The 20432-nt window shown below is 35.8% G+C and overlaps 1 protein-coding gene across 5 annotated transcripts in view; it reads left to right on the top strand.

Annotated features, from left to right (window-relative positions):
* LOC136810285 (epidermal growth factor receptor kinase substrate 8-like) overlaps window positions 1–18110 on the top strand; it is a 46080-nt gene extending 27970 nt beyond the window's left edge. The window contains exons 13-30 of one of the 5 annotated variants that reach the window (XM_067066853.1): window positions 98–189; window positions 714–842; window positions 1275–1404; window positions 4484–4770; window positions 5538–5679; window positions 5778–5886; window positions 6070–6137; window positions 6672–6843; window positions 7526–7686; window positions 10286–10520; window positions 10864–11028; window positions 11569–11650; window positions 12294–12429; window positions 12672–12704; window positions 13320–13373; window positions 15098–15163; window positions 16268–16450; window positions 17291–17871. In XM_067066853.1, the coding sequence (XP_066922954.1) occupies window positions 98–189; window positions 714–842; window positions 1275–1404; window positions 4484–4770; window positions 5538–5679; window positions 5778–5886; window positions 6070–6137; window positions 6672–6843; window positions 7526–7686; window positions 10286–10520; window positions 10864–11028; window positions 11569–11650; window positions 12294–12429; window positions 12672–12704; window positions 13320–13373; window positions 15098–15163; window positions 16268–16405 (2199 nt within the window). In that variant the 3' untranslated portion in view covers window positions 16406–16450; window positions 17291–17871. Of the gene's footprint in view, window positions 1–97; window positions 190–713; window positions 843–1274; window positions 1405–4483; window positions 4771–5537; window positions 5680–5777; window positions 5887–6069; window positions 6138–6671; window positions 6844–7525; window positions 7687–10285; window positions 10521–10863; window positions 11029–11568; window positions 11651–12293; window positions 12430–12671; window positions 12705–13319; window positions 13374–14183; window positions 14327–15097; window positions 15164–16267; window positions 16451–17290 lie in introns of those variants that run through there. The other 4 variants (XR_010847086.1, XR_010847087.1, XM_067066855.1 and 1 more) reach the window with 4 other exon arrangements.
* The last annotated feature ends 2322 nt before the right edge of the window (window positions 18111–20432 follow it).

Raw genomic sequence — 20432 nt, 5'->3', positions numbered from 1 at the left:
CAACTGTATGATTTATCAAGCTCTTTTCCTTTGAGCTCTCGACGATTTTCGAGTAGTTTTGAGTTTTCATTTCACTAAGATATCTTTCGTTGCACAGGGCAAACTACATCCACATATTTCTGAACCAAATGCACCGGAACTGATACATTACCTTTTCATCCCGCTTGGTATTATCGTCAAAGTTACCGGGTAAGTGGACATCGATCGGTTTTACGAAATTCGATTTTCCTTTATTATCCTTTACAAAGTTTCCATTGCCTCTAAGGTAGAAAAAAACATATACCCCCTGTTGAGGAGGTCCATCATTTTGTGGCTTGAAATGCTGCAACCCCCTGGAATTCCAGGCAATTCCAGGCTTAAACCCCTCTGGAATTCTGAATTTAGGAGGATTTAAAAGGCTACCCCCATGGAATTCCAGTTATTTTTGACAGACTTTTGTATCTCGCTATGGAATTCCGCCACATATCAAACCTTACCCCCATGGAACGGAAATGGACCTCCTCAACAGAGGGTATACGGTTTTTTTTTCTGGAAAAGCCCATTACTGAGATTCCTTTGTCAGGAAAAAGACCGACCGGCCTTTTTTTTATGATGTAAAAAGGAGAATTTGTGCTGGCGCTGCACCGGTAGGGAAAAAGTAGTTCTCTAAATGATGTGTAAGCAAACGATGCTCTTTAAAAGATTTTCATTTTCACTATTATCTTTTCTTCTAGGATTGAGAGAGCACGTTCAGTTGTCGAACCTCTTCTCACACTGACTGCTGTTGAGTTGCTTGGTAATTGTCTTGATTCAAGAGAGTATCATTTCTGGCAAAGTTTGGGACCTAACTGGACGCTAACTAAGTAAGCTGTTACCGCTTATTTATTAAGACAAATAAATTATTAGCAGTTATTGTATATGTGATTTTGAATTTTTCAAGGCTTAATTGCGCTCATAATACAATAATGACCAGTTAGTGAGGGCTGCACTGAGAAATATTACCCGAGGTCAAGTAACGACCAAGCTTGCGAGTTGCCCGTGTGTTTTCAATATACCGCCAAAGGGCAAATAAATTCTACCAGTTATTGCACTTATGATTTTGAAACTTTCAAGGCTTAATTGTTTGGTAATCGTAATATTTTCATACTATAGTATTATGATTTTCGCTAGTTCGATTTCTTCGAATTATAGAGAGATTGAAATTACAGGTAAATGCATGAAGGTCCTCCAGAGAGTTAGTTTCAATGAGCAAAAAAAGCTCATTTATCTTCTATTTTAACTCTTCATTTATTTAGGAATGCGGAGCCTTTCAAAGACCGATATTTCCAACCATACAGTCCGGTCTTCATTGACGGGTGGGTACCACCTGAGATTGTGACTCCTCAACAAGAGGCAGCTGCTACATCTATTGCAAGAATGCAGCAGGTATGTGCACTTTTAAATCATTGGACAATGAAGAAAAAGTCTTTATATATAGCGAGTTGTTTTCTTATTTAAAGATTTAGTTGTGACTTCTAATAGTGTTACTTAAAGGAATAATCAGATGGTTTGAGATATCTGGTTTGCAGAAAGTTTATGTGGGCTAGAGTAAAACCTCCCAGTATATTATGGAGATATCACAATTTGAAATTTCTGAAAAAGGGTTCTCGCACGGTTTTTACGTTGAAATTCTTACTAAAAGTCAAAAAAATATCTCGACTTTGAAAAATATTTAGGTAAAAATATTTTGAGGTTTTGCCCAGGACAAGAAAGATAACGCATGCCAAATATCTCAAACCATCTGATTATCCCTTTAAGATTTTTTTGTGATTTTAACTTTTTGGGTTAAATTCTTTTCCGTACACGTACTTAGAACCTTTTTTTATTATTTGCACATGTTCGTTTAAATTTATGCTGCACAACTGACCAATTGAAAACGACTAACAAATTTTCACGAAAATAAAAACAGTGACACAATGACAAATTAACGACAAACAGCAAGTTTACATTAGTACAGATTACTTACGCTATGACGATTCTTATAATGTCAAAAATCGCAAATTCTTTTCTCCCAATAACTGCATACAAGTGCAAAGAGCAATTTACGCTGCACAACTGACCATTTGAAAACGACTAACAAAACACGAAAATAAAAACAGTGAAACAACGATGTCGTGTCCACAAATTAACGACAAACAGCAAATTTTCATCAGTACAGATAACTTACTATGATGCTTAAACGCGAGGACTCTTATAATGTTACAAATCACAAATCATTTACTGTAGCTTGCGCCATAGCTTTGTCTTCGGTTTTCCATTGGAGAAATGAAACAGGTTAGCAAATATGGTTTTGTTACATTGTAGCTGGTACATTGTGTGAATTAGAATGCCAGACAGTTACGGAGGAGAATAAGTTGTCTACATTTGGTCAATCAACTTTTAGGTGATTTGGCTTGTGGGTTGTTGTTTGAAGGCTTGGAATTGATGAAAAAATGTGTATCTTTGTTACTTTATGTACTTGAAACTAACTGAAAAACTGTTAGATCGAATTAACGAAAAGACACTTATTTATCACATTGATTCAGTAATCTTTAACTCGAAGGGCATTGAAATTTGTTAAAGCCGTCCTGAGTTTTCAGGTAGTGGTTGAAATGGAAGAAGTAGTTTGGTAAGGAGTGGGTCGAGTTGTAGAGGTTTGAGTTGTTGAGGTTCGAGTTGTAGAGGTTCGAGTTGTAGATGGTCGAAATGTTGAGAATTCCTTTCTCGGTTGAATTGATGGTCAAAAGAACATATTCAGCATACTAGCCTAACAGAGAAAATGACAATCGACTAACATCGCACACGTCGCACGATTTACAGTTTTTCTCAGTTTTTCTCATTGGTCTTCAATCTAATCTCTCTAATAAAGGGACAACAATACTTTAAAGAGTCGGCCCAATCAAGTACAGTCATACAGGCGGCAATGAAATTCAAGAAATTTTTGAAACCCAAATATCCAGAAGAGGACGTCATGTTGAAACGATCAAGCAACAGTGATGGTGCTATTAAGTATGATATTTCTTTTGAATATGATTTTCAACAATAGTGTCCGATTTAGCCCTTGTTCACACGTAACAGTTCTGTTTCGCTCCGAAACAAAATGAAGCCATTCTATTAGTTAGAAGTGACGTAAAACTTGAATTTAACCAATAGAATGGCTTTATTTCGTTTTGGAGCGTAACGAAACTGTTACGTGTGCATGTGGTCTTAGACCTTGCTCAAGCGTTACGGTTCCGTATCGCTCCGGCGTGGTATTTGTTACGGATAGGAAGTGTTCATACTCATTTCGGGACGTTTTGAAGCAACGAAACGGAGCAGTTCCGTTCTGATGAAAATAGTGGAGCAAAACCGTTTCGATCTGTTTTGCTATGTAACGTCTTCTTTTTTTACGTTTCGAATTTCGACTTTCGGAACCGTTTCGTTTCTGAGCGAAACGGAACGTAGGTCTTAAAAAACGTAAGCGGTAGGATTAACGACAGTCTCCCTGCTTAAACGCAACGCCTTGAATCAGTTCTGGTGCGATTCGCAAATTATGTCATTGCTCTATAATAAGGCCTATAATTTACCATAAGGCCGCTGATCAGTGGATATATGATTATTTGTATCACAGAATTTTTCAATACAAGCCGTCGTTTGGAAATTTAACGACCTTTATTTTTATGACAACTAGTTTTCTGTTATAACTATTCCAATACAAAGGAAAACAATATAAACAGTCATCAGTCAACAGGATCTTTGTAAGCAGCACGGTCTCCAAAAATGATTTTACTAAAGATTCTTACTTAAGATACGAACCATATTGAGAATGTTTTGGGATATATCGTTATGATATTTTGTTCCGGAGGATGTACAATATGGCACTGTCAACTCCGGGATTTAAACCAAGGTTTAGAGAGAACTTTTTCAATGACTCAAATAAAATCCATTTTTTTGGAGTGGTGTAGAACCAAGTGATATCACGTGAGTAATACGATAACAGCAGTGTTCAAACCTCTTCCATCTCAGACGGATTTCTGTCTCACAGAAGTTTAAAAAAAACGAATTTCGTCTCAAGTAATGTAAAAACCAGCCAAATTTGAAGAATCTGGTCAAGGTGTTGGAGTGTTATTAAACCCCATTCCCGTCTGACAGGAGAATCTCTTCTTTGACCACTGATAATATATAAAGCTAGTCCATTTTGAAGATGATATGTTACAGAGCTGTGTCTCTTTGCTCTTTCTGGAGCACTCTATGGCGAAGACTTGCTTTACACGATACATTGGTATTCGGAGTAATCAATGAAAAGCAATTTGCCGTTCCCAAAAGAATAAAAAAGCTTAGTCGGTAGAACGTGCACTGGCGATTAGGAATTTCTTTTTAATAAACAATACGTTTTCAACAAGTTGTGCGGTAAAGAAATAAAAAACAATGTGCAAATAAAAAAAACCTAAACGGAGGAGGGAAAACTCCTCCTTAATTTCTCAAAACAAAATCTCAAATCGAACAGGATCACGTAACAGTGGTGCGAACAAAGAGCAATGCAAGCAGCCAACACAGCAAAGCACCGACCACGCGTACAAGCTCGAACGCTTCATCAACAATACTACCAACGACGAGATCAAACTCTAACGCATCTTCATCCAAAACTCCGGCCGCGCGTTCAAATTCGAACGCTTCATCAACGATGAGCAATGGAATTGTGCATGTCAATCGACAACCTGTGCTTATTAATGACGAAAAGAAACCCGAACCGGTTCCAGTAACCCGAATTGAGAAACGATCAATGAAATCGGGGTAATGAAGGGGTTCAAATAAGGGTGATACTGGTAAATTCTAAAGCATGGGAAATCGTAGTATTTTTAGGTTAATAGAGGTTTTCATGTTTTTCATGTTATGTGGCTTCCATCATAATGGAAGCAAACGTTCGAATTGTGTAAGGGATCATCTCTACAGATTCGAGTGTTTGCTTCCATAATGGCCAGTAACTTAACAAAACATGAAAAAACCTGTATAATTAGGTTGAAATCGGGATTATGATGGGTAATAATGGGAAATTCGAGGCTTGGGCAAATTTAAAATCAACGAATCGGGTAATATTAGAATAATATTGGGTTAAAAAGTGAAACTTGGATAGTAAGGTTCGAAATAGAAATGATATATAAAGCAGGAATGTGATAAAAATAGGTGCAATTGGGACTAGTGGGGAGTTAAACATTTGCTTAAAAAGGGTAAAACCGAAGTGGTATTGGAGTATTAAGGGTATTGAAATTTTCAATAAGATAACAGGTGGGGGGTCAACAGTAAGATATGTAAAAATTAAAGTGATAAAATATTTAGGATGAAAGACTTTTGCTAAAAACAAAACTTTTGCCTAAATGATTTTACTTTGATAAGTAGGAAATAGTTTTCCTTATTTTGTACTGCAATCTTTTATGGGGAAGTAGCCGGAAAAGCTAATTTTCGAATCTAAATGATAAACCTGGTAAATAACACCGTTCTTGAGCTTCGAGTAGAAGCCTCTGTTGACAGTTTGTAACTCTTGTTTTCAAAAATCGTTTTAGAACAAACCAAGTGGACGGGAACCCCGCCTTACGGAACAACAGTTTCAATAACAAACTGAAAGTCAGATACGGAATAGTTGTGTATGATTATTTGGCTCACAATAACAAAGAACTGACCATCCATGCTGGTGAAAAAGTCGAAGTAAGTTTTTTTCGTTTTCGAAAATTCATTGTAAAGTTATTTCCGGATTTAGGCCTATCAGCAGGAATCTATATCTTTTCCAATTTTCTCTTCTTCAGGTAATCGATAACAGTCGAAGATGGTGGTTAGTGAAGAACACTCATGGTGATCAAGGATATGTTCCTTCTACCGTCCTCGAAATACCGGCTGCCGGTAAGATTGCTATTGGTAAGGGGAAATATTTGAAACCTAGGGCAAGTGCCAAGGGCAGTGTGTACCTAACCTTGATTTTGTGCCGATAGCATTTTACTAAACGACCAAATTCAAAAAGAGAATGGGGATTGTGTACGATCAACTGAAGCAAATATTCGACAAGAAAATCATATTTTCATATAGATTCTTTTTTCGTAGATGCAGAAGAGCCGACATCACCGAAGCCAGAAATACCAGCATACTCGCCACGCTCGCCGAATGGTCATGTGAGTCTAATAAGAAAAAATCTCTATGACTTTTTTGGACCTACCTCTGAGGTCCTTTAAATTAATCTGTGTCCTTCTGTCCGTCCGTCTGATTCAAACTTTTCTTTGGATTGGCTCATTCGATTTTTTGCACAATGATGCAGAATATTATTACCTAAAATATTACGGAGCCTGATTTTCGAAAAAAGATTTTCCGATTCATGATATTCGTGAAACTGAACTTTTGAGAGAAAGAGAAACAAACTGACTTTGTTGACTTTGCCACTACTGGCAAAACCCTGGGTGGTTCCGTAGAAAACATTACATCACCCACGTATTTAATGAATATTTTGATAAAGGTTCAGCCTTTCAACGCGAATACACCCAATAAAGCCATGGTATTTATATTTTTTTATTATGAAAATCCAAGGGTGTGTCTCCTCTACATAGGTCAAAACTCAAGATTATCTCTCTTAAATTTTGGTAAAAAAATCAAGGGATCAACATTGTACTTGACTCAATCAAATAATTTTTGAATGTTTTAATATATTTCAGGAGCATTTCAGTGGTATGGATAGTAATCAGAACTACGTCAATCACCTCCCACCGCAACCACGCACAACACCACCCACCACCGCGGTACAACACATACAACAAAAACCGAGTCCTATCCCACAACCTGTGAAAACGACAACCCCTGTTGTTATTTCTGTACAATTACCTGAAGGTGTGGCTTTTAATGAGTTTTCAATAGGGTAAAAAGTCAACACTACAGTGTAGACCAAGGTTATATATTATTTCCAAAATACCAACCCTCCCATCTCTTACAACAACCATTACAATAAAACATGATATATTAAGGCGTGATTCCTGCCGAGTTTTCAGAATCTAAACATAAAACCCAATCTTCTACTCTGAAAGCATCTTAAAATAACCATCTTTTCTCGTCAAATTTCAAGCGGACTCAGCGTAAACAGCTCACTTATTTTTATGGTGAACGACCGAAACAACTTTCTTAATTTCTTAAAATCTTAAATTTTCATTTCTACCACCATAGTGTGGTAGGCCAAAACCCTAAATTGCATCGGATATTGTTCGTCTGGATATTGTGTAGTCTAAGTACTCTTAGGTTCTACAAATAAACGGCCGCCCTGCTTGTTAATTTTTAGAAAATTTTCCAACCCCCCGGACCTTATAAGGACCCCCCGTTTATTAATTTTTAAGAATGTTTTCAGCTGTCAAAGAGAAGGCCCCTTATTTTTCTCTAAATAGCCTGATTTTAGCCTATATTTACCTTATTTTTGGGTTTTCAGAAGTACAATTTCCAACCCCCCTCCCCGTTTATTTGGAACCTAAGAGTAACCCCTAATTTTGGTTCATTTTTATCATATATTCTTATCAAACTTTAGGTCGTGTCAGTGTGAACAACTCACCTATCACTATAGAACCAGTTGAAATAGAAACCAGGCCATCACCACCTGTTGTCCAAGAAATGAACCAGGAAAGATCTTCCAGCTCACCTGTGTATGCTGCTGTGGCCAAGAAAAAAACAATCACCACAACTGCACCGGTAGGTTAACTGTTTTACCGACATGTAGAACTGATAAATTTACGTTTCAACGGTTTATTTACTTTAACCTCGTTATAATAAGAGGTCTCGTAATAATATCTTTTTTCGAATAGTAAGAAATGGAATTTAATCAATGGTCGCATTGAGCAGACCAAAAAGAATGTCTTTCATCTATATATGTTCAAAATTTCGGAAGATATTTCCTTCAATAGAAATCTGGTGCATTGTTCTGTCATTAGAGGAAACGAGCATTCCAAAAGCACAATTGGGTGGTATGGTGCCCCAATTGATGAAATCTTTCTGATCATCCTCCTAGAAGAAATAAAAATCTTCCGACCTAAGTTTCGTTCTTTCAGTTGTTGGTAATTAATAACATTTAATCCCAGTTGTTTGTATAACGGTGTTGAAATGATAGCATTCCTTTTGATCGTTATTTTATTGGCGTCGGATAAGGTTACGCTGTGGTATTCGACATTCTCTGAGACAACAACATACAGTCTAATGTTTATTTTCTGTAATTTATTTTTCAAGAAAACCATCAGTTGTAAGATTTCGTCAGTGTCTTCTGTGATAAGTTCGGGGTCTTCAGTTTCGTAAGCTTGAATGTCGATATTTGGGAAGAAATAGATATTAGTATATCGGTATATACCACTGTGGACACCGCGGATGGGAAAGATATTGTTCAAATTGAGAAGTAGCGTCTCCCGATTATATTCAAATCGATTGAAGTGAGGATTCTTTATGAGGTCATAAACACTTTTAAAACAGACTAAATAATCGCCATCTTCTTCAGCACCACTAATTAAAACTAATCGGTGAACCGGTAGCCAAGACAACTCGCGGAATCGAGGCAAACTGATTTCATTTTTACGAACATCTATACTCGAGACACTATGTTCGAGAAAATACAACACAATAACAAAGGCGTTTTTATTGTTCGATAATTCTTGGAGTTCCATCGATGCTTGTTGTTTTCCTTTGTTGTCGTCATGTTTCAGGTACAAAACAATGTCTCGTCTTTGGAATGTTGTTACGACGTATTTGAATTTTTCAAGAAATGTCTTAATTTCGTCAGGGTCGATAATTTTCAGGTACACATTTTGTAATTGCGAATTTATCTCCTCTGTACCGTTAAGCTCGATAAATTTACGATCCAACTGGTTATATAATTTCGCTTCGTAACATGGGTCACATAAAATTTTGTTTAAAACGGTTATAAAGCTTGTAGCGTACTTTAGATAAAGTTGAAATTGTGCTTCTTTAAAATCAAGGAAAATCGTCAATTTCGCCTTTCGGAGACAATATTCCTGGACATTGCCAGTTGCAGAAGAATCGATCAAGATAATTTCCCACAACATCAAGATGATCAGCAAAATGAATAAAGTCTTCATAGTGTTGTCTCGTCGTTTTCTCTCATTGAAATTATTCATTTTTGCTACTAAGATGAGATATATATTTTAATGAGATCAAAAGTATTTAATCAATCAATCAATAATTTCTAATGTGATCATATTTACATAAATCTTTTTCCAAAATTCTTCATATAAGAAATGGAGGTCCAATTTTGATCCAAATCTATTCAAGGGACGTAAAATTCGAGCATGGCTACTAATTAGAGAATGACTACTAAACAGGAGAATGCTTGCGTTTGGCCCTTTCTAAAACTTTTCAAAGTAAGTACGTGAAAATATGCATAACATCTTCACGTTTAAAAAATGAATAACCAGCCGAAAGTTGGCCAAAAAAATTTACTCGTTCTTATAAAATAGCCTGTATTCAACTAAACATACGTTTCTTTAGGTTTCCTTTGATTGAATTTATTGAGAAAAAAAGATTTCACCATACGCTTCCCAAAAAAGGAAACCATTTTTAGAAGTTATTTTCATTATTGTAATTTTATAGGCGACGTTTAGTTCTCTCTAGAACTTAGTGATAACAGCATTCAATTTATCCAAATTTTGAGAGAAAACTCACAGAAACATCTTTAAGCTAATGTTTCCAAGGAGAATCGTAAAAATGAAAAATGAAAGAGGTTCAAGAACATATACGCAGATACATACAGCAAACAGCGTTCTTCTACTTTTATTCTTTCAAATTCAAAATTTCACCTGTGGTAGCTAGTAGTCTAATAGGGTTTAGACAATATACGTTTTTTTATAAGAACAAACTATATAAGAACATAAAGCTCCAATGGCCAAATATTAGGAAAAGTTTAAGAACACTTTAAAAGGCTTTGTGGACAAAGGAAAATGGACAAAAATACTCACAAAATGGTGAAAATAAGAACATGTCAAGGCTACAAAAAATCTTGAATGTTCTTATAAAAAACGTTTAGTTTAAGTACCATCATTGGAGAGCTATTTTTAGAATTTTCTTTGAACATTCCGTGCCCCATTATATGCCCCGGAGAGAGAGATTCTCGATTTGAAAACTACCGTATGTGCGGACAAATTGCTAATAAATTGCTATTGTTCTATAACAATAGATCTATTGTTTTCAGACCTGACTATGTTTATAAATAATGCTAGTATGCTTTTCAACGTCCATCAACGCTATATTGACGTTCTGGATGTTTGAATATTTTTTTCTTTCCCACTAGCGACCACCATCCAATGAGAGCGCAAGTGCAGTCATCACTACTGACTACCAGAAAAACGGATACCATAAATCAACAGCTGTTATTCGAACCCAAGCTTCACCACCTACCGTACAACCAGAACTGAACACCGCCCCTCCTCCACCGCCGCCACCAGCAGTTCCGCCACCACCGCCTGTAGTTGAACAACAGAAATTGGTGCTCACTAAGAAAACTTCAAGTAGTAGTACCAGTAGTGGTAAGATTTTATCCGGTTGTATATTCTATTCAATTAAGCGCCGCCCTCTTTTTAGTACCACCCCTTTTTAGCACTGCCCCTTTTTAGCACCGCCCCCTTTAAACCGGAACAATTTTTATACACGGTGGAAAGGAATTTATCTTATTCCAATCAAATAAGTTGGACAATTTTTACTACAAAATAAGTTACCCCGCGAAAGAGTTCATATTGTGGTATTCAGTCTCTTAAGTAAGGAAAAAATTTTAACAATGGTGAAAGAATCTGTCAGATAACCTTGGTTGATACTTGTTTATGTACTGCATACAAATATTTCTATAAATTCTTCTTTCTCGTCTCTTTAAAGGTTCAACGGGCGGCATGAAACGCGACGATTCCGCAAATGACTTACAATATGAACTTAAAAACAGACTTTCGATGCACGGTCAACCGGATGTCCCGGCGCAAAAACCACTTAACCGGGTTGATAGTGTACCCGGTAGTCAACCAGCAATGCCAGATGTCGATGCAGGTGCTTATTTTTATGATTTTTTGAATATTTTGATTTTTGGGACTGAGGACGAGTTTTTCGCCGAAACGAGGCTAAAACTTTGGGACAGCCTAGAGACCTATAAAATGGTCGGATTTGGCTGAAATTTTGCACACTTGTTCCTTGGGTGAATATCTGGGGGTCTGGGCACTAATATTTTGTTGTTCTTTTTTTTGCTACTATTGAGTCTATGAATATATCGAAGCATTTGAAGTTGAGCCCAGTGGGTTGCGCTTGTTCGACTATTTTCACCAAAACGGCAGATTGAAAGTAGAACCAATCGCCACATTTCAAAAAGATGTGTTGCTTAAAAACAAATAAAGGGCTAGATTCAATCCATCAATACACTCCAAATCAATTTTCTGGTTCCCAATTAATCAGATGCTTATCCAATAATAAGTTGGGTTTGTTTAAATTCTTGCTAGCGAATTCAAGATTTAAAAAAATCTCCTGATTGTAGCTGAGTTACCCCAATTTATGAAAGCAATTTTTTGTCATCGTTTTTTGTCATCTTTGTTTCAGTCGATGTGTTTATTCCGTTATACAAAAGTTCAACAGCTGACGATGTTTCAAGATGGCTTGGAAAACTCGGGTTCTCGCAACAGTACGTTATAACGATTTAATACATTTATTATCTCGTCCTTTCTTCAGATTCTCCAAATAAATTGATTTTCAAAGCTTTGATTGTTAGGAAATATATTTTGTCTGCGCATCCATGCAATGGCTTCGCAAAATTGGTCACAATAGTAATTTTTTGTAACACATTGATTTTCAAAACCATTGCAAAAGGCCGGTCTCTACTTTACGCGTGAAATGAGCGAAAACCTTTTAATGTTTTTGGAAGGTCATTGGTCGGTTGAAAAATTAGTTCCAAAAAAGTAGTTCCATTGGTCAAAATTGAACTTTCTTCAACTTTTTTTTGTTCGCGCGAAACTTTTTATGACGTAATCTTTTCTTCAGGCAAAAAAGGTTGAAAAAAAAACTCGCCCATTTCGTGCGAAAGTGGAGACCGGCCTTAAGTCCTAATTTTGAAAATGAGTTTCTTCCGAAGATAATATCTTCCGATGTTCTGTTAAATTCTTCAATAGCTTGGGTACCGTGAAAACAAACACGTGACACAAAATCCTAGATTTCTGGGTTAATAAAGTCAGAAAATATCGGCTCTATCTAAGTTACTTTTTTCTGACTGAAAAAAAAAAACACACTGAATGTCAAAGATTGAATGTCATGCCTTCTTAACACTTTAGGACAATCAACTCACTGAAAGGAAAGACGGCTTTGGAGCTTTTCAATACCAATAAAGATGATATGATCGATCTGATTGGTCAAAGTGAAGGACTCCAATTGTATGAAGAACTACAAGTTCAAAATGGTGCAAAGACAGTGAGTATTGTTATCAAACTTTTCAAGACTTTATAGGAGATTCGATCTTTTTTTAAATAAAGTTGGGCTCTAATGAAAATAGGTGGAATAATGAAATTTGACGCTATTAAACTCCCCTTTTTGCCTTGGAATCTTGACCCTTTTTTTTCATCAAACAGTCTCTAAGCCGCCACTGTGATTAGCGCGGGTTCATAATGGAAAATGTAGTACATTAACCGATAACCATATTTTCTTTCTTTCAGCGCAATAAAACTGGCACTATGACAGAACTACAAGTAAGCTTAGAACAAGCGTCAATTGTGTTTTGAGCTTTCTCTATCAGGGTCGAATGTCAGTTTCTGTGAGTATGACATTGTAATGAAATTTGGCGCTATTCGTCCTCGGTAAATTAGAGCTCTAAAATGACTATCCATGCCTCCTTTGCAAAATGCATTGGCCCAATGATGTTGGGTTGGATGTCATCGGAGTTTTAAAATCGCTCATTTTTTGATACATGGATATTTAAGATTATTTTTTTGTAGCCACATCTAAATATATTGGGGATAACAACAGGCCTTTTCATAAATTATTTTAATCGCAACGGCTACCTTGTTTTAAAACCATTACTGAGTCTTCAAGTGTTACCTTCTATAAATAGAGAAAGCTTCTTATGAACTCCTCTCAGAATCAATTACCATAACAACATTTTGAAAAAGAGGTGTGAGTGTTGCTCGTGATTTAATAATTTATGAATTTGATATTATTTTAATGTTTTTATGACAGTTGGATTTGATTAGAAACTTACTTTTGTAATTTTCTAGATACCACCCAACTTAAAATAAAGAATAAATAAAATAAAAGAAATAATAGTTTTAGTATTTTGATATCAACTTTGTTCTTATTTTTCACAGAAAGCGCTTGTAAAACGAGTGAAGAAGCGCGAGGATCAACATGAATTGGCTAAGGTATGAAAGATCTGAATTATTTGTTATTGAATTTTCACTTTTATCAAAGCACGACACACGACACACTTATCAGCGACAGATCTGAGAACCTTCATTTTCTTATAAACACCCCTGTCTCACAGCCCCGGTGGAACTTTTTTCTCAGTGGGGATAAAAATTCCTATTGAAATCCCAATGGGGATAGAAATTCCTTTGTTCCAATGTTAAAAATTCAGTGGAAATGGTTTTGAAGTGCAATTTTTAAACATTTTTTTTTTGAAACGGTACCCGTAAAGAAGCCATTGCAGTGTTAAAAATTAACGTCTAACGGCGCTACATCCATTTTGAGGGAAAGTAGATCTAGCGCTGTCGATGATTCTGCTTGGCCGGAATTGAGAAACTTGGTCCAGGGTTTATAAAGGTCAGTGATAATGTCTAATCATTACATACCAGTTGCGCGATATAATTACTATAGTGACAAATCGAGTTTTCATTTAATAACTATGCACACACTGAATGATAATGATCAGTTTGCTATGCTTCGTTTTTGTATTACTTTAAGCTTTTCGTGACCCGCTTCTGTTCCTATCAAAATCATCATTATTTAGATTAGTGAAAGTAGTCAAGAAGACAGTCTCCATACCAACCATATACAAACACCAGTCACAACACCTCTACCATCTTCATTCAAAACCAACAACAAAAATAATACCACTTCATCATTCAAACAAACTAACGAGACTGACAAACATGACAAAAACATTACTAACAAAACCGACACTAACAACAGACTTACCCCGACAACAACAGAGACGTCGTCACAACAACCAACGACATCATCCTACAACAAACAAAACACTCTCATGACATTCTCAACAACTTCAAAACCCATCACCTCGTCATCAACCAATACTAATACTAATAAAACTAATTCTTCAAAATCTTCCATCATACCTTCTACTAACAACTCAAAGGTAATGTTCACTCCTCTTAAAACAAGCTTCCTTTCCAATTTTCATATCAGGGTTGGAATAAGCCGTTAACAATTTTGTTTAATGCTTGGGTAAAAAGATAACTCCCCAATATGAAAATTCAAAGCTTTTTGAATGATGTCGAAATATGATAATGGGCTTTTCCAGAAAAAAATTGAATATGGGGGGGGTGGAGGATATAACATTTTTTAGAAATTTACAGACAGCAGGTCTGACCCCCCGGATAAGCATCAGTTGACCCCACGGACATTCAAAATAACCTTCAACCCGAGCAAAATTACCCCAAACAGACCAAATTTTGTAGATTTCTCACTACCCCCGGACACTATATTTTATTTATTTATATATTTATACTACTATTCATTTACTAACAACTAAATACTAACAAGTCAGTAACTATAAAACTTACCTTGATAACTAACCTTTCTGACTAACTAATATTTCTCATCCACTATCAATGTCTTTGTTTTTAAATAAGAGTGATATCGTTTGCTTACTCGTCAATTCTAATTCACAAACTTTTTCACGTTGGATTGACACGGATGTGGAGCAAGATTGGTCAGAAAGAGGAAAAGAAAAACATTTTTTTGCTTGTATAAGCATAATATAACAATAGGCAGACACTGTCCTGATATGAAATATGTGTCTGATATGAAACGGAAACACTAATGTAAAAATAAAACCTTTAAAAAATGACATTTGTGAATCAGATTTAAAAAGCCAGGTGTCCGAAATTTGTTCTCTTCATTGCAGCGACATCATCAATCGCCAGTCGGACAAGAAATGAAAACTCCGCCACCTGTTCAAAGTAAACCCCAGGTATTTGGACTATTTCAGAAAATTTCCGCTCATGGTTAACATTAATATGTACAAAATGATGAAAATATATACATGTTAAGAATATTTTTTGGTTTTTAGAGTTTCCAACGCTTCAGAAATTTCTTTTAAAAGCTTTCTATGTTGAGGAGGTGCAGTAACAAGAAAGTTTTAAGATGGATAAATTCATCGGGGTCAGTTTTGTAAAAACTATTTGACTAACTGATTGTTCTCTTGAATAGGTCATTCTATTCTATTAAATTAAAATAAAAAAAACGTGTACATTAACTAGTTGTATAAAATACTTTAACTCTTGTAAGCCCCTAAATCTTTAAACTCAAAAAACAAGCTATAAATGTTAATATTTGATAAGTTTAGTCATGGAATGAATATTTTCCAAATAAATTGATGTTAATGTCTTTTACATTTGCATGTAGATGCTAGAGAAAAATTATTGCTTTAGATTGAGGGGCGATTGGGCACAGGGGCCTGGGGGCCCTCGATTCAAAAACGACTGTACGTGCTGCCCTAAATTAGGCCTTTGAAATCGGACCGTTACAGTGCAGAGAAAATTTAGCCAAATTTGAGTAAATTTGGGTGAAAAATCGATCCTTACGGTGCATTTTTCCAATTTTACACCATTAGGGTGCAATTTTTCTCATCTTTGCACATTTCGACCCTTACTGTGAATTTTGGGAAGCTTGAAGAAAGGGACCCTAAAGGGCAGCACGTACGGTCGGTCGTTTACCTTGATCCCACAGGATACCCCCCGTATGAACGGTATTCAAAGATCCTTCAGGATCAGAAGATGGCATTGGCTTAGCACAATTTTAGGAAGTGATTATACCTTCTAAACATGCGTCATAAATCTTTTTTTGCCATTTTCTTTACTATAATTGTTTAAACCTCTAAAAGGACGTTTTTGGATGGATCTTTGATCTTTCAATGCGTGAGCGTTTTCTAACAGTCTGTTGGTACTAAGTAATAAAGGATTTGCGGGGTGAAAAACTTAAATTTTTGCCTCATTAGACTTCAATGTGCTTTTAGGTGACCCATATCCATCCATGTGGCCAATCTTTAACTATATTTTCCTTTCACTTTCAATAGAACGGTGACATCAGTAGTCAAGCATCAATGATTCGAAAACAGAAAGAAGAGCTTGAAAGACTGAAAAAAGAAAACCCTGTCAATAGAAATCCTGGTTCTGCTACTTTCACATCCTTCTCTTCGCCTGCTCAATCGTAGCGCGCGTTTTCACTGTTTGGAAAGTAGGCGTAGATGTGTAAGAAGGTAAGTTTTTTTCTTTAAGCAAGTTATGATACTGTAGGGTAAACCATTATTATAAAGGGTTCAAAGGTTTCAATTCATATTTGTACTGGTTCCTGTAGGAATTGGAGAATGAATTAGCTATGGAATGTTTTTGCAGAATAAGCAAACAAACTCATGAATAGATATGGCTTTAATCTCCGAGTAGATTCTGATTACTCCGCGCTAAATTAAATTAATAAATTCAACTTTATGCTAAAACCAATATCCTGGTTCTTATAGGTCTAAAGTCATTTAAAACTAGACGTTTAAAGCGCTATGGGCATTAGATTAACATTATACTAATCTCCGAGTAGATTCTGATTACTTCGCGCTAGCACGTATTCACTCTAAACTCTATGGCTCCGTAAGACTATCTATCCAGGTTGACGGACCTCTTTGATGTTTTTCATCAAGATTTCACTGGTCCAAATTTCATAAAGTTTTGAGTATTAGTTCTTGAGATATTCAACTTTTTAAAATTATGACGTCATAAATAATGACGTCTTAATCACGTTTTCTTAAAAAAAACTCAAATTCTGTTGAGAAAGAATTTAAGTTACACCGAATACGGTATTCTACATCCAAATACGCTTTAAAAAATGTATAGTTTGTTATGGTTTAGGGACTGGAACTGGGGCGGAAAAAATAATGCATTTTTGGGACATGCATTAAGTTACCCGAGCAGCTTTGAATGCTCTGGCTGAAAGACCAGGTCACATCCCTTTAGAGCAGAGCGTGATATACGCAGAATGATCTGTACTTAATGGCTTTACTTACTATGTATCTTAATTTATTTCCTTACTTCCTTACTTTGTTTTTTAGAATGCAAATTCCTTTCAGAGGTGAAGGTGGTGGTGATGGTCCAGCCCCAAGGACTATAATAATGGATAAGCTTCAAACACCAAGCAAAGGAGACCGTAAACATTCTACTGCTCTAGATAATAACTTGGTGACCTTGCATGAACAGCTTGTTGTATACATTGTTATTGGATGATTCGTGATATTCATGATGTAATGTTTATACGGAAGTATTCAAGAAAAGCTGGGTGTTTGCCACTAATTAAAAATCCTATCGCTCCCTCGACAATCAAAAGTGCCGAAATCGCGAAAAGTGCCTATACCGCAGCAATTTGTGGTTTTTGGCGATTTTGATTGTTAAGGGAGCTTTTGGATTGTTAAGGGTAAGTACAGTAAACAGTAAAACTAGCGGCAAATGCCCGAGCTATTTCGGGTGCTTCCGTATAAAACATTACGTCATGAATATCATAGAAAACATTGTGTTGTCTTTTTCGGGCTGAAATATAATACGTGCGTTGGCTTCATGGACCATATTTTTCGTAACACCCCTGTGTGAAAGAAAAGATTTTTAAGATAAACTATTTAAAGAAAAAAGGAACTGTCATGTCAGATGAAAATATTTACCATAAAATGTTATGAGATATAAATTATAGTTCAAAGATATATTTTTATACAATTATTTTTGTTTTTGTTTAAAATCTGCTGATTAATTTTTAGTTTTGTAGCTTTTGTTATATGTTAATTTTTTTGTAAATTATTTTTTCCAGTGGCTTTTCTTTTTTAGGTCTGTCACACGATCTAAGAATTCATTTTATTAGTTAAAGTTCAAAATATTTATATCACCTTAAATAGTGATAATTCTGATGGTCTAATTTCAAAATGCTATCAACCAAAGATTTTTGCTATCTGATCACTCTATCGATTATTAGGCCAGATATTTAGGAATGAAATTCACATTCAGCAATCGAAGAGGGTCTTTGTCTAATAATCAGAGCGTTACAGAAAAATAAATTTTATAGATTAGGCGAAAATGAAGAAATGTAGTGTTTATGGAAACCGGCCGGGTGAGAAGAACAAATTTTCTGACCCGGCTGTAGACTTCGTTAGTAGTTGATACATTAGTATTCAGGGCTTACTTCATACTGTTTGTACATAAAAGTTATCTTTAAAGTTCTACTTCAATGATCTTAAGTTATCAAAAATAGTAAGAAAAGATTTTTTTCCAGAAACACTACATTTTTTTTAATTTTCGCCTCATTATCATTAATATGATGCGAAAATTTTGTAAATATTTATCAAATCATTTGATTATGACAATTGTTATTGCTATTAATGAGAAGAATGAACCTTGAAGAAATCAAACTTTTCAGTCTATGCTTTCTACTATTGATTTTAAAGCACCCTCTTGGATGGGAAATGAAGCAACTTATTTTCCGTCCAAAACGCGTGACTCTCGTGGTATGCACACAAACGCTGGATTGAAATTAAAACCCATCGCCAGATTTCGAAATATATACCGCTTTAAAACTAAAAAAAGGGCTAGGCTCAATCAGCCGTTCCAAGACCATGTTCACACGTTGCTGTTCCGTTTCGCGCCGGCATGATTTTTGTTACGGATCAAGTGTGTGTTCATATTGGTTTCGGAACGTTTCGGAGCAATATATTGTCCAGGGAGTTCAAGAGGGGTTTTGTCCAGGGGGTGTAGCTCTAAAAATAATATATCCTCCACCCCCATGTATGGACATTTTTGGAATATCCAATTGAACATTTCTTGCCCATCACACAAGAGTCTGAAAAACCTATATGATTTTTTATAAGAATATTTATGATGAAATTTTCCAAAAAATTAAGACTATGCTAAGAATAACACCATCATAGAATTTGGCAACTGAACCTAAGCTAAGAATGCCAATTTTTATAGCATTTTACCTGTAAATTGCCAATTAGTCCCCAGCAACGCTCAAAGCTTAATTTGAGGTATGTATTATAAGTTAGATTTTGGCTGGGTTAAATTCTAACCCAAAGAATATACCATAAGAGTATTTTAGGATGATTTTCGCCAAAAAAAGTTTAAAATATTCGTGATGACACGGAAAAACACCATTCTTAAAAAAAGCGTGTAATTGGGTGAAAGTAACATGTTCAATTGTTTTAATGCTCGTCGCTTTCTGGTTGTACTGGCGTTTTCTTTCTCTTTCGTTCTCCCAAAAAAATAAGAATATCCGTGAGGAAATGAAAAACACCATAAAAAGCGTGTAAGTGGGTGAAAGTAACATGTTCAATTATTTTAATGCTCGTCGCTTTCTGGTTGTACTGGCGTTTTCTTTCTCTTTCGTTCTCCCAAAAAAATAAGAATATCCGTGAGGAAATGAAAAACACCATTCTTAAAAAAAGCGTGTAATTGGGTGAAAGTAACATGTTCAATTATTTTAATGCTCGTCGCTTTCTGGTTGTACTGGCGTTTTCTTTCTCTTTCGTTCTCCTCCAATGTTTTTTCGTGTGGATATGAAAACCTGCGATTGACTGTGTTTTCTTGTCACTAATCGCATCATAGTCATAGTCTGTCTTTCTATTGTGGTTGTAGTTAAGATTGATCTCAGCGTCTCGATGAATTTCCGAATGTAGACTAGCCTCAAGATCCCTTATTTTTTGTGCCAAATAACAAATCTCCTCTTTGCAGTTGAGAACGATTAAGATCACATGGAAAGTCGAGGGTAGTCCTTTAAGTTCTTTATTGTATCTATGTTCTATTTCATCTCTGAATTCCCCATTGCTTAGAGCAAAACGATAGCATAGTTCTTTAAAGAGGCCCCCAGCGGACCCTCAATTCACACAATCACGCAATTTTTCAGGAAATCGGAAAATTTTCGGGAAAAATCGGGGAAACATTGAAAAATCGAGAAAACTGCACATGATCGGTTGAAAAAAGGGAAAATTCACGTATTCACGCACAAAATAGCCCAGATTCACGCATTCACGCAATCAAATTCAAAAAGTGAATTTTCACGTTCAAGCAAGTTTTTTCAATTCACGCATTCACGCATTTTTCCCCCAATTTCCACGCATTCACGCAAAGTTGAGGGGGGCTTTAAAGGTAGTTCTGCTAGCCACAAGACATGCTCCTGGTAATAAAATATCGATCATCTTTTATACAGCTTTTCTCATG

Source organism: Clytia hemisphaerica, unplaced genomic scaffold (assembly GCF_902728285.1).
Source record: "Clytia hemisphaerica strain Z4C2 unplaced genomic scaffold, Clytia hemisphaerica genome assembly, whole genome shotgun sequence".
Lineage (NCBI taxonomy): Eukaryota > Metazoa > Cnidaria > Hydrozoa > Leptothecata > Clytiidae > Clytia > Clytia hemisphaerica.
Note: the sequence above shows the minus strand (reverse complement) of the source record. Positions and strands in the feature narration are given on the sequence as shown.